Source organism: Chrysoperla carnea, chromosome 1 (genome assembly GCF_905475395.1).
Source record: "Chrysoperla carnea chromosome 1, inChrCarn1.1, whole genome shotgun sequence".
Lineage (NCBI taxonomy): Eukaryota > Metazoa > Arthropoda > Insecta > Neuroptera > Chrysopidae > Chrysoperla > Chrysoperla carnea.
Window position 1 is genome coordinate 85,804,547 of NC_058337.1, and position 14,179 is coordinate 85,818,725.

General features: G+C 28.1%; 4 protein-coding genes across 4 annotated transcripts; all 4 read left to right on the forward strand.

The window, feature by feature from the left end:
* The first annotated feature begins 934 nt into the window (after positions 1-934).
* Positions 935-3,433, forward strand: LOC123305721. The gene is made up of 5 exons (XM_044887520.1): positions 935-1,107; positions 1,171-1,254; positions 1,734-1,817; positions 3,009-3,236; positions 3,299-3,433. The coding sequence occupies exons 1-5, from the start codon at positions 939-941 to the stop codon at positions 3,301-3,303; spliced, it is 570 nt and encodes a 189-aa protein (XP_044743455.1). The 5' UTR covers positions 935-938; the 3' UTR covers positions 3,304-3,433.
* A 409-nt stretch (positions 3,434-3,842) lies between these two features.
* LOC123305915 lies at positions 3,843-5,607 on the forward strand. Its single transcript, XM_044887753.1, has 3 exons — positions 3,843-3,941; positions 3,998-4,087; positions 5,049-5,607. The coding sequence occupies exons 2-3, from the start codon at positions 4,009-4,011 to the stop codon at positions 5,588-5,590; spliced, it is 621 nt and encodes a 206-aa protein (XP_044743688.1). The 5' UTR covers positions 3,843-3,941; positions 3,998-4,008; the 3' UTR covers positions 5,591-5,607.
* Positions 5,608-10,141: 4,534 nt separating this feature from the next.
* LOC123305946 (cecropin-C-like) lies at positions 10,142-11,285 on the forward strand. Its single transcript, XM_044887786.1, has 2 exons — positions 10,142-10,322; positions 11,148-11,285. Exons 1-2 carry the CDS (start codon positions 10,221-10,223, stop codon positions 11,241-11,243), a joined length of 198 nt encoding a protein of 65 aa, XP_044743721.1. The 5' UTR covers positions 10,142-10,220; the 3' UTR covers positions 11,244-11,285.
* A 1,150-nt stretch (positions 11,286-12,435) lies between these two features.
* Positions 12,436-13,224, forward strand: LOC123305928. Its single transcript, XM_044887766.1, has 2 exons — positions 12,436-12,659; positions 12,908-13,224. Exons 1-2 carry the CDS (start codon positions 12,501-12,503, stop codon positions 13,154-13,156), a joined length of 408 nt encoding a protein of 135 aa, XP_044743701.1. The 5' UTR covers positions 12,436-12,500; the 3' UTR covers positions 13,157-13,224.
* The last annotated feature ends 955 nt before the right edge of the window (positions 13,225-14,179 follow it).

Below are 14,179 nucleotides of genomic sequence, written 5' to 3' on the forward strand. Positions count from 1 at the left end.
AATCGCCAAATTTTTAGAGAGACAAAAATAAAGAAAAAAAACAAGTCAATGTAATAAAAATGATAATATTCTCACTTCAGAGCAATGCATAGGGTTTCAAAAAAAAAGGTTAAAAATTATAAAATCTTACTACAAAAAAGGCGTTATCTAAAATCTTAACATGTTTATTTGAAAAAATGCAAGTTCTTTCTAGTTTTGAAAGCTATTGCTCAAAAATTTTTATCACATCCTGCCGCTTTGATCTGATCCTTGAAAAGGTCCAAAATGTAGAGCGCACAAAAATTTTAAAAATTATTTTTTAACAAAAATTTGCTTATTATTCTTATAAATGAGCACACCCTTTGAACCCTCCGTATAATGTTTCAAGTGGTGATATCTACGAATTTTTGAGTTCAGATTCCAAAACTGTACCTCGAAAGTAAAAAGGGTACGTGTCTAACTTAAATAAACAAAAAATCTTTTATATATTTTTACTTAATTTTCGAATTTCTATCTGCTTTTTCACAGCAAATCGTAAAAAAATTCTGTATTGAGTTTACATCGGAAACTGTCATTTAGAGCATCTTTAAACTTCTACTTTGGACAGTTTCGGTGTTTGAAATTTTAGAATTTGGACTATTGTAACATTAAGTTACGCACCTTCTTTTATTTGTGCGTAATGAAACTGTACTTACTTGCCCGAAAAACATTTTGACCACTTCATAAGCTTTTGAGGAAGTCATGTGGTGTCCATACAAGATTTTTTGTTAATGATTTTAAGTACGATTGTTTTTTTGTCGACTTTGGCTATCACATTTTTAAACATCGCAAATAGAGTTGAGTCACTTGATAATAAAACAAAACACAACGATAATTTAAATCACGACTTTCAAACTAAATCACGATCAATCGTTTATATAAGAATGAAGTTATGAAAAAAAAATTTATAGAGAGACAAAATGAAGCCACACGATTTAACAATTTGGTTTTTTGGTGTATTTGTTATCTTAACTCAATTCTACGTAATATTTTCACTACCTCCATTTGATGATAAATTATTAGCAAATGCAATTGCTAACGCTACCGTTAATTCCACGTCGAATTCTACTTTGGAAAGCTTAAAATCAGGTACCTAATACTTTTTGACTAAAAAATGTCTATATAATAAATTCATTGATTTTTTTTTTTTAGCAACAAATTCAACAAAATTAAATTCGACTTCAGTGGCCAATTCAACCGATTTGGAAAAAAAATCGAATAAAACAACCGAACAAGGTCAATCAAATATTTATAGTTATGTCGATCTTTTATTTAATTTCAATATTTCCTCGGCCTGTATTTTTTTAATTCTCCCTCCTGAATTCCAATTACGTTTTTTTAATAATTTTTTTTTGGTACTTAATTTCAAAAATATCCAAAGTGATAGGAAAACATTGACAAAATCATTCTTCACCGTGAAAATTAATTTTTCTCTATCTTCTCACAACGAAATAGAAAGCTAATACCGACCGCATCCTCTTTTTTCCGTCAAAGTTTTGTGTTTCAAAGCACGTTGATTAGAACACAGGTAAAAAAATTCAGTTCCGTACAGATATGACGCATTCACTTGTGTGTTTTCATAAATATTTTCCAAAACTATAAACGACAGAAGCTTCTAATTCTACTTCGCATCTTACTTTGAAAAACTTAAAATCACAACATTTTTTGTCAAAAAGTTGTATACTTATTAAAAAAATCTATTGTTAAATTTTTAGCAACAAATTCAACAAAATTAAACACAACTTTGGTAGCCAACTCAACCGATTTGGAAAAGAAATCAAATAAAACAACAGAACAAGGTGAGTCAAATTCATTTCATTTTGTCATGATTTCACGTGTTGTGTGAACTAGATATGGAAAGCTAGGCACAATTTTTTTGTTTTTCACGCGTTTCCTAAAAATTGCATGTTTTGTGTATCAAACGCAGAATTCCACTATGAAAAAAATGTCTATCCCGCTTACGAAATATAACTTTAAGAAATAGAAAATTAGAAGAATAATCGATTCAGTACGATTCTCAGATACAATAAAAATTTTCATTGTCCTAGTCTTACCAATTCATCGCGCAATCTCACGTTCAAAATTTTGAATTAATTTTGCAGTTGGCAAACTTTTATGTTATTTTTTGTCTCTTCCAGTAGATTTTCTAATCATTAGAGAGAACGTAAAAGTTAGAGTAAGAGTTAGAGAGAAATCACCTTTTAAAATCATGATATCGAAAAAAATTACGTGCGTGACCGTGATATTAATTTCCAACAATCTATCTACAATGAAATCAGAAAAATATCTTATTTAAGAAATATTAATTTTTTTAAATGCTTGTGGGATAGAAGAACCTTCTATCTTTGTTTTTCAATTATCAAGAAGGGAAAGGGATGTGTTATAAATCCATGCATTAATCCCCAAAACTCAATTTATGAAGTTTTGGAACCTATTTTTTATCGTTTTTAAAGCATTCCACATCTGCCCAGTCGCTCTAAATTAAGCCAGGCATTTCCAGCCTACCTACCACTTTCTTTTTTCCAAATATGAGGATTTTTTGTTTTTTAGGGCTTCGAACTCCTCCATATTCCCCTATTCTCAGATTCAGCTAAAAAGTTGCCTTTCGAGGAAAAAGTGCCTCTTGAGGATATCTCATCCTCTCTTTCACGCTTTTATGACGAAATATCATTTTTGTTTGTGGTGTCTAATACTGCTCGCACCTCCACGGCCCAAAAAAATTTAATGAGGCGATTGAACATTTGTATATGAATGAAAGGAGCTGTTTTTAAGGAGGCATCTTTTGATACTGTTAACTTCCAATGCCCTTCCACGTAATTTTGCGTAGATATTTTATTTTATGTTTACCTTTTCAAATATGTAAAACATACACCTAAAGACAAAAATTCCGTTTCAAGACTATGTTATAAGAAGATAAACATTTAACATGAGCGAAATATGACATAAGATGGCGAAGCCCTGCTGTTCATGTTTTATTTTCAATTATGTAGGCAATGGAAAGCAATTAGTTAGCGTTTATGATCTATATGGAGCATCAATTCCTTCCGCTGTCATAATTGCACCACCAAATGTTGACGGTTATGTAGTGTCGACTGGAGAGGGTGGATCAAATTTTGCAACACTACGTCCAATTAATGCACCAGCACCAAATGTTTGGTTTTCAGATGGTTGGTTTAACTGGCCATTTTCATGTTCTTGGCCAGATATATTTCCATTTTGTAAGTAAATTTTTTAAAAGAAATGCTTTTAAAAATTATGTGTTTTAAATTTCCAATTTCAGTGTGAATGCTGCCACTTTCTGTGTATCGATTATAAGAATACCGAAAAATTTTTGTTTTAATTTTAACAAAAAATTATAATTTTTATATAAACATTTTTGAAATAAATAAATTGTTTTTAATAAAATATTTTAAAAGTTACTTAATGTTTATTCAAACCCTAGCATGTATGCATTTTATTCTCATTTTGGTATTTCAAATTTGCAACATGTGAAACATATCCCTTCGTTGAGACTTAAATGCATTTTTGTTGGCTCCCATAAGTCGAACAACTTTTGTATAATTTTCTTACAAGTCATTTTGAAATGACTCTTAAATTCAACGTTGCTCTGTTTTTCAATTTAGTATATTTTTTCTCATTTTGGGTATCTAACATATTTGGACTGCAAATGTAATCTGTGACAGTGATTGTAAAGCTTTTAGGCCGGATAAATATTTTACAGAACCCTACTGGTGGTAGTCAACTTCCCATTTTACTAATAGTTTAAAAATATCAATTGTTTTATTGGTATGGTTACAGAATGAGAAATATAACACTTGATTATTAATTGACATTACTCGATAATTAATTGACATCTATTTTTCAATTTTATCGGATATTATTAGCCTTTATTACAGAAATTCAATAGCCAAATACAAAGAAAGGTAAGAATTGGTAACAGAAACATGTTTTTAAGTAAATAATCTTTCTTAATTTGCAGGAAAAAAAATTATGGAAAGAAAAATGGCAAATAATTTTTTATGTTTAGTTATTTTAAGCGGACTGTTTGGAACACGATCTGAATTTACAGGTAGATAAATCTTCGTATATTGTTTAGTAATTCATAGTATCAGCAGAGATACAATATTGCCTCCAACATTGCCATAGCTTTATAATATTAGTTAACAAAAGCTTTTTTGTAAACTATTACCATAAACATTTAGTTGAAATTTTTGTTATCGTTTTTCGGCTTCTTTTAAAGGATTAAAATTGTCGATTAGCGGAGAGAACTAGTATTTTTAATAAATTGAATATTGGCTGAATATAGAATTTACCCCAAACCAAGTATATAAAAACAAAAGTATCTATCCAATAGGCATATCTGTCAGCGTAATTAACTATTTTCCACCAAATTTACCCTTTGATTATTTTAGAAAAACATAGGTAGATGTCATTTTTCTTAAATTTTAAATTCATTGATTTTCCAAGCAATTGAGCCATCTTTGCCATTGCAAGAAAATTATTTGACAATTCAGCAACAAAATGTGAAAATTACATTGTTCTTTTTTTCGATGGAATTTTTCTCAGTGGATCTATGTTTTTCGGCTGTTTTGAAATTTGGACACTTTCCTCAGTCAAATTTCCTTCAAAAAGTATTAATCAAATATGATTTTTTAATGATCGGTGTCTGAAAAACAGTGATTTTTTGGACTTTCTGCGAAAACTTCATAAAAGATAAGTGTTTAGTAATTACCAATACAACAATAAAAATATACTTATGGGCAAAAACGCTTGCTTGGCGATATAGTAAATTGAATTAACTTTCTTATCACTGAGAAAAATCTGAATCTCTTGTTCGATTTTCACTCATTCCATGGTACACTTTAGTGGTGTCTTTGGAGTCTTCTTTAACTTTAAAAATAATAACTATTTGCTTTGTAAAACCAACCTGCAACAAGGAAGGAAACTTTAAATGATTGAACAATGACTGAACACCAACTGATTACACAATTATTTTAGTCGATCATATAAAAAAATACTATATCTTTTAGAATCCGACGTGATGAACGGAACATTTACAAATTCGTCCTCCCTGGAATCACAAGATGAAGTGAGTTCCATCTTACCACTCGAAACGGTATCTAACACCTCAATCGATGCTGTTGCGGAATATTCTGAAGCAGATGGTATACATTTTCAAAAACAAGAAGTAAATTCCGAATCCGATATAAATTTTGACGAAACAAATAAGTCAGGATCGAATACTGACACTGACTTCAGTGGCAATGAGCCATTATTAGCAAATCCATCAGACGAAGTCAACCAAATGACTATCAATATGGAGACAATTAATGGAAGTGCATTACAATCAAATACTCAAACAATTCCAAATTTGATTAATGATGTTGATGAAATTTCTGATAATAAGAATAAAACTCGCAGTACAAATAAATATTCGATTAAACAAGAAGGAATGAAATTACAAAAGGCAGCTCCAAAAGAAAACCATGCAAAATCGTACAGAGTCTTAAATTATTCAAATGGAATATTATTATTGATAATTGGTTGCTTATATTTATTTAGTGTCGTGTAATTTTATGATAGAAAAGTTCGCCCAATTTTTTCGTTTCTATCTAGAATTAGTAATTATTTATTGCAGTTTTAATGAAAGTTTTACTTTAATTAAAGTTAAACTTTTTTTTTTTTGGAATGTATAACAAATTTTTTTATTAAACATCTAAAATTTCTGAGTGTTTAATTTTTAACGTACGTATTCGAAATAAATTCCCCAACGTGTTCTTTTTTTAAATCATATTATTTATTATCTTTTGATCAAACTATCCTTATTATCTTTAGAATTCGGATGCAAACAGCCCATCGAAAACAAAACTAGTCATTTTCAATTTCTATGTAAACAGATTAATAAAATAATCATTAATCCAGCAACAAAAAATTTAAAGTTGAAGCAAGTAAAACAACTCGCAATATACAACGATATTGATCTTAATTTTCAAAGTAAGCGATTGATTGTCTTAAAATATAACAACAATAAAAGATAGTAAAAATAAAGGACAATGAAAGAAACCGCTCGCATTTTGCTGAAAACTCATAGAATTTGTTTCTAAGGTGTCAAATATCATTAGTAAGGCATGAGTTAGCGGTGCAAATGTTTCGATTTATTAATAAACAATAAATTGTTAGTTCAATGAAACGATCAATGTTAAAGTTGACTTACAAAATTACTTATATCACGTATAAGTTATACACGTATAATAAATAGTTTTCAATTATTTGACAAACACTTAACATTTATGTCATACAAGTTGCCTATTTACTAATTATTAACAGTGATTTAATACCATGTGTACACTAACTGATGAGACCCTTAGACATTTTAATTAATTTATATTCAAAATATCTTTGATAAGATTTGGTAAATGGCTCATTTACGAATTCATTCGTCAGGAAATCAATAATTAAAATGTCTCTCTTAATTCAACGTTTTTTAATTCTCTTTAACTCCCTATTATATGTTGTTGCTCAGAAATTCGAAGGAACACAAATTCATGAAATGAACAAATTAGCAAAGATGCAAATTCCGAAGCTGCAGTTTCGCCTATTTACATTAAATAATTTTATTTTAAATAAAAATACTCTAAACCAATATGTAATGATTTATTGATCATGCGACTTCAGTTAACAATATTAATTTTATGTAGAAAAACATTAAAGTTTGCGTTAAGCCTATGTAGCTCTCATGCAACGAATATTTTCAGTATACAGTTACTAAAAAATAATTTCAAGGTCACTTATATTTTATGTTAAGTGTGTAGTCTGATTATGGATATTGAGATCGCATTCACATAAAACTTTTGTTTTAAAATCAAAGCCACAAAAGGATATCATTTGAAAATTATAGAAAAACTACGATAAAAAGATCTATCAAATTCTTAGTATCAAATAATATATTATTATCAGTGTTTACGAACATATATTTATTGTGATTTTCTTGCCGGAAACCACATCATCGCCATTACCAAGTATTAATATTTTTAGAAAAAAAATTAATATGTAAGTATACAGGGAATTTTTACACTTTGTAATTAATTTTTTGCAACAAAATTACAATTTCTCTGAAATTACTAATTATAAAAAGCATTAAATAAATTATTAAAATTAAAAAACGAGTCAATTATTAATCTAAAATTTTACTTGATTTCTGTATCTAACCTTCTTGATATAATATGTACTTTATTAATGAATAATTTTTTAATTAATAGTTTATTAATATAATAATAATTAATTTTTATCAGCAATAATATGAAAGAAATGAATTGTCAGATAATCAAAATGTATAACTTGTAACTTAAATCATTTAAAAGTTAATGTGATACAAAAACCAAATTCACCGCTATTTAATCATCGTACCTATATCTTTTAGTTCAGTTTTCAGGCTGAAAAAAACCATTTATGTCAATAGAAATTTGAAAACTATTTTAATAACGGCCGGGAATAGTATTTGGACTTAGAATTTGCTCATCTAAAAGGCATAATTTTGTTTCCTTATCGGTGATATACAAATAACGTCGATTAAGTCCAGTTAGCCCCTAAACATGAATGAAAATTATCGGAGTGGACTCAAATTATTATTAGAAGAGCAAAGAAAGAATAAATCCTACAGATATTAGTTTCGATTCATTTTTCGAGGTATAGGTTTTTTAAATATAACTTTTCTATAACTAGCATCAACCGATAGACCATTGCAAATTGTATATGCGTTATTATTGTCACTGATGAGTTTCTTTAGATAAAAACAGTCCAAAAAAAATTATCTCACGTTCTTACAAACCTATAATTATTTAAACACAGTTTTGTAAATGCCTATAGTGCCAACGCAAAATGCAAAAATTTATCTGACTGATGATGTGTCTGAATTTTCAAATTGGCCTAATGGGTACACTTTATAATAAGAAGTTCCATTTAATGATAGAGCATACGTTTACGTGGAATTATTCTTGTAAAAGCTAAATGTAAAATCAATTAGTTTTAAGATATTGTTAATTAGCATATATATTGTTAAATATATATATTTTTCCGTCTTTCTCGATTTTCGGGAAAATGGCCCAAGATATCACAATTTTTTATTTTAAATTTTTCTTTGGGAAAAAAATTTCCGACAGTTTTTGTTTAAAGCTTTTTTTCATAAAGTTGATAGTCTCGGAGATATTGGACAAAAATCTTTTTTTTAAATATATGTTTATAGGGTTAACTATCGCAACCGAGACTGTGCGTTAATAGGGTCTTAAACTAGATGCCGAAACCTTCCTTTTTTTACTTTTTTTTTTCTTGCCTATCAATGAGTCCACACAAGAACATTATTTTGAGCGGGCCAAGATATGTATTCACAAATGTGTTTTGATCAAAATGTATTTTAGGGTACTGCTAGGTGCATTTCCGGTGAACACTTAACATCGAATTTCTTACAAGTATAACATTTCCTTTACTTTGTACACTTACCTTGTACAAAAAAAAAGACACCTTGTAAAAAGACGATAGATTGCAAATAACATGACAAGTAGCCAGACTCTTTCTCAGCTATACAGTTTAATGACGATAAGCCTAATCAAAAAGTCGATGACTTTTTAAAACAGAAAGGTTATTATAATTAAACAATAGTTTAAAATTTCTGTATACGAAGACGGTCATCGCGTACAGACTATAAATAAGATAGTATTAAACAAACCGGTTTCATTGATTAATAATAAATATTTTATTATATCTTCGTGGAGTTTTGTTAAATTAACAGATAATAACTGTAATGATTATTATTGTTTTTTATTTTTAAAAAAAGGGACATCCCAAAATCTGACACATTATCTCTATACACTGAAACTACCACAAAATGAATAATCGTATTAATAACGATATGTTTAAAATTATCAAACTACAACATACATTTTTTTCTTTTTTCAATTTCTGTTTTCTCTTAAAGAATGCCAGTTTAGTGTCTAAAACATGCATAGGACAAAAGTCCTAGAAAATTTTCAATCTGCAAGTTCTTCGTTTATTACTTAATTTTTTATGAAGTTTCCACTCTAGAAGTTCGAAATACGAATAGAAAAAAACGATCTGCTCTTTTTTTATGGTCTGTTTCTTTTATTCGAAGGCGTATTCTTGGCCATACTCAGATTGTTTAAATTTCTTACCATAAGAGAGTGTTTTTGAGTTGTAATGATTTTCTTTATCGTTTTCGGAATTTTGATGTGGAAACTTAATAGAAACTTGTGGAAAAAATCATCCTAAATTTAAAAAAAAATTTTAAATTATCAAAAAAAATTTTATATTTCTCATTTTTTCTCTAAATTTAATATTTGCAATCTATACTGTTGTAAAATACAAAATTTAAAACTTTTTTATTAATATCGAACTAGTGACCCCGCCAGTTTCCCTACTGTTCCAAATGTATAAAGTTATTATAGCTAACTATATTCCCCCTTGCCCTCTCCCCTAACTAATTTTATATAGATTTTATACTTTAGTAGTAAAAAAAAGTTAGATTTCAATAAATTTGATTTTCTACAAATTTAATTTTAACAAATATTTCAATTTTCCTTATCTAAATTAAGAGAATCAAAAATTTTGTTATCTGTTTTAATTATTAGAAAACAAATATCTCGTAAATGGAATATAGGATCAAAAACCCTTGTCTTCTTGGAACTGTTTGATATATTTGCGACTGCAATGGCCGAAAATGGTCATTTTAAGTTTAAAACATATTTGAAAGTACTTACACCCGTTAGTGAGTTTATTTCTGACAATAATAAGACTATAAAAATAGTTTATTTATGAAACCAAAAGTAAATTTCTTAAAAACTTTTAATACCCACATGAAAAAGTATATTCAATTTTGTTTCATTTTTTGTATCGATCAGTATGCTATTATTTCTGTACTACATAATATTCTTTTATCTCTTCAGTGGTATAACTCTCATTTTTGTTTTGTTGAATGAACTTTTGCTAGTTATAAATGATTCATTATAAAAACCCACTTCCGAAATCTTTACAAAAAAGGGACATCCCTAGAATATTTCACTACATTGGTACTTTTTATCATCTTCAAAAAATTGAGTATAAATATTCTAATCAACTCAAAGTTGAACATCAGATTATTGGTAACTTTTGAATCTATAACAAGATAACTAGAACAAAATATCATAACAAAAATGAATTTTAAAATTATTTTCATCGTTGCTGTAGTAGTGATGGCTCTATTTGTAAATAATAGTGAAGGAAAATTTAAACTAAAACGATTACTCAAGAAAGTGGTAAGTTAATTTTCATTGTATATTTTTTAATATTTACACTAAAAAACTTAATTACAATTGTTTCGTATTTTCTAAAGTTTTTCCAATTTTTTACCGTTTTTGAAATGAATTATGAATGGATCTATTTCCTTGGTTTATGAACCATTTTAGATGTAACAGCTTTTAATAAACCTTCGGTTGATTAAATTTTGAACAATATTTTTCGATTCTCAATTCATTTTAAAATAATATCGTTTTGAAATTAATAATTTTAAAAATTTGACTTTATTAAATTGTACAAAACATTACGTGCTACATATCTCTTGAGCCTTTAGAGAAAATTTTTAAGACTTTTTAAATCAAGTGAGGTACCCAGAAACAGACTAAGAAATTTTGCACCCGCAGGCAGTTTCAAAAATTAGCGCTCCCCGTCATAAAAATCAAATTTGAAAGAAAATAATTCTGTCAATAATTTCCCTGTATGCAATTTTTGATGTTGACGCTAATGATTCAATTTGTAGCTAACGATATGATTAGTCTTGACTTCAAAATGTAATTGCTCAAAAAGAAATTATTGCTAGGATAATTTATTTGGAATTATTGTTTACTTCTTGTGCATTTTTTTTGGAGTCAGTTTTATTTTTGCATAAATTTTTTAATGATTAAGGTTGAAATGTTTTATTTTTACCCAAAGTTGATTAGAATCTGAATAGTTTGAAAATACATAAACAAAATGTTTCCAGTGACATCCAATATGACTAGAGGTAGTGCTTTATTGGCCTTTCTCTAGTTTTACTTAAAAAATAATTTTTTTCTAAGATTTAATCGATTTTTTTTTAATTTTAGGAAGGCGCTGGTAAAAGAGTATTCAATTCAGCGCAAAAAGCATTGCCAGTGGTTCAAGGTTATGCTGGTGTAGTAACTGCTGCGAAAGGAAAATAAGAATAATATTTTTTAATTATTGTTTATGATGTAATTCATGTATTTATTTATTCTATTTTTGTATACTTCATAACTTTTTTAATAAAAATGTAAAAATTTATCATCTCGTTTTCTTTTAAATGAAATCTACCCAAATGTAAAACATCATTCAAATTTCATTAGGTATAAAATATTTTTAAATTAGTTGATTTTACAATATTTTGAGAAACTTTTTGTAAGGCTTGGGTTGAAAAATCCTTAATGTTTTTTTATTGTTAAATACAATTTTTTTTTTAAATGTTTGTGGTTTATGGAATAATTCGAGGTATTGTAAGTTATTGAACTTGAAGCATTATAGTAAGTTTTAACTGCTACTATGAATCACTCTTCAATTTAAATGAATAGAGTTTGTCATTTTACATAAATTGTTTCGCTATTACGTGGTTTATAAAAACTCCTGTGCATGACTCAAATAAAATAGGGCAAAACAACAGGATGGAACACTAAAATTAAAGCTTATTTTGTCCGAAAAGATTTTTTTTTTGGTAATTTATCGAGTTTTTTTACAAACTTTCACTAATCATAGAAGTTTTGCTTTCGATAAATTCTTCAAAGCTCGCAAAATGTTAACAAATATTGAAATAAGTAATGGCGAGTGGATACCGGAAAAAGACTTGAAGCAAGACGGCCTTTGATTTGATCTAAGCAACTTTTTCTAATAATTTTGTTTCGATATCTCTAACCATCTTTGACGCTAGACCAAATTATGAGAATCGCCATATTTGTCAATTTATAGTAAGTTGAGTTTCAAGTTCAGATTTCGGAGAAGTATCTAAAAAATGTGACCCATCACCCCGTATGACTGTGTAAAATTTCAAATCGATGTTCTAATAAGTAACGAAAATATGAGGGTGTCTTCATCTTAAATGCGACACACTGTATAATACACAGCTTGGATATGTCTCTTCAAGCTAAATGTTATATATCTAACTATATATCTTAGTTGGTTATTTTAAACCTAATAAACTCAATTTTTATTCAATGTTCTTTGCTTAGTTTTTAGAGGGCCAGCCTATATAATGAAAAAAAGTGAATATTACGAATTAGAAAAGAATGAAATTGGTTTATTGTTTCCTGTTCCCGATAAATACAAAACCACAAATTAAAAAAGTTTATATAAAGCATTTTATTTTGAACGAATTTAGTATTTTCATTGTATAGATTGCAACATATTCACGAAATCTAAAATTAGTACAATTGTTGCAGTTTTGTAATAAAATGTTATCGATAAAGATCATAAGTTTAGTTTTGATTGTTTGCTTAATTAATTTAACTGTCATACATTGTGCTGTGCCGATGGATGCGGATTCTGTTATCCTAGATGATCCTAGTGATACATCTGGAATTGGAAAAGTCGCTACGAAGACATCGTGGATAGTAAGTTTTAACAGAAAGCAAGTTAGCTGAAAATTCCTCTTCGCTATAATTCCTCTAAGCTTAAAAAATTCCATTATTCAGTATTGATTATGCACTATGGAAAATGGCCATTCTTGGCTTCTTCCAAACTTTATGGCGACTTTTACGAAATAATTACAACAGACCCTTTTGCATTTAATGGTCCAACAACTTTTTTACATTAAGACTACAAAATGATTTAATTTGTTATTGAATATTTTATTTTTCAGAGACGGCAAATGTCACGCTTAGGTGGAGTAGCTGGAGAAGTAGGAAATGCAGTTGGGAGGGCATCCATTAGTGTTTCAACAACGGCTGAAAAGATTTGTGATTTGGTGAAAAAAATTATACCAATTTTAGCAGCAATTTGTCATGTTGGACAATTTAAGTTTTGTGCATCAACCGGTCTTACCCCAGACGAAACAATTAATACAAATCTTGGAGGTATTGATACCTCAAAATTAGAAACATTGGATTAGAAATTATTTGTATGTTTGTGTTTAATTAGAAGTGTGAATTTAAATGAAATTAAATCGAATATTGTGAATTTTTTAATTTAGTTTTGTCAAGTTTGCTTTTTTATCATCCCTCGTCAGTTTTTATTTACTTTCTTTAAATTATGGTCAACGATATAAAGTATAAAAATTAATAAATCGGTGGAGACATTTATCTTGGAAGAATTTGTTTTTTTTTCTTATGATTTATAACTAATGTATTATATTGGGTGTTTTATAATTCATAGCAGAAAATTATACAAGTAAATAAAGCTGATCAAGACAAATGGGAAATTTTTTTACCAAATTTCAATCTGATGCGTACTTTTTGATATAACTAACCAAAACAATTAATAAAATATCAATAGAATTGCCCAATTACAGAGGCACTTGGATGAAGGAGGTAACATCGTGTATATTATCAGTTATATTTCCATTGATGATATAACTGATGACTGATTAACTATTAATTGTATAAGTGGAGAAATTGTATATTATGAAGGAGCATTTCAGGAGCAATTTTTTTTTTATATCTTTCTTTTAAACATTTATATTTGGCTCTATAACTAGTTTATGGTATTTGTTGGCTTATTGTGAGCTAGAGTTAATAGAATAGCGTACATACAATAACGGCGTATACTTTTTAAACACTCTGTATGATAGAAAACGATATATATTTTCTTTCTTGTCGATAGGTGTATATATAGTATATGAAAATTGAATTCTGTGAACTGTATTAAATATTATTATCATAAAACTAGAATCTAATTCAATTTTCGTTTTTCTTGACCGTCGTACAATAGAATTAAACGTGTGGAAAAATTCCAATGTGAAATTCAATCAACGTCTATTCAATCTATCTATAATGTCATGGTCACTTCACTAATGATATATTATCTGATCAAGTTTATATGTTATGTATGTTATTATGATGATATGAATACGGTGTATAAGTAAGCGAACGGTTATGTAACCTTATTGATATGATATACAATACTGTGAACGTAA

Coding starts and splice junctions, on each gene's coding strand:
- LOC123305946 (XM_044887786.1), top strand. CDS start 10,221: ATGAATTTTAAAATTATTTTCATCGTTGCTGTAGTAGTGATGGCTCTA. Junction 10,323..11,147: donor AACGATTACTCAAGAAAGTG/GTAAGTTAATTT, acceptor TTTTAATTTTAG/GAAGGCGCTGGTAAAAGAGT.
- LOC123305915 (XM_044887753.1), top strand. CDS start 4,009: ATGGAAAGAAAAATGGCAAATAATTTTTTATGTTTAGTTATTTTAAGC. Junction 4,088..5,048: donor AACACGATCTGAATTTACAG/GTAGATAAATCT, acceptor TATATCTTTTAG/AATCCGACGTGATGAACGGA.
- LOC123305721 (XM_044887520.1), top strand. CDS start 939: ATGAAGCCACACGATTTAACAATTTGGTTTTTTGGTGTATTTGTTATC. Junction 1,255..1,733: donor GAATAAAACAACCGAACAAG/GTCAATCAAATA, acceptor TTAAATTTTTAG/CAACAAATTCAACAAAATTA. Junction 1,818..3,008: donor AAATAAAACAACAGAACAAG/GTGAGTCAAATT, acceptor TCAATTATGTAG/GCAATGGAAAGCAATTAGTT.
- LOC123305928 (XM_044887766.1), top strand. CDS start 12,501: ATGTTATCGATAAAGATCATAAGTTTAGTTTTGATTGTTTGCTTAATT. Junction 12,660..12,907: donor CTACGAAGACATCGTGGATA/GTAAGTTTTAAC, acceptor TTTATTTTTCAG/AGACGGCAAATGTCACGCTT.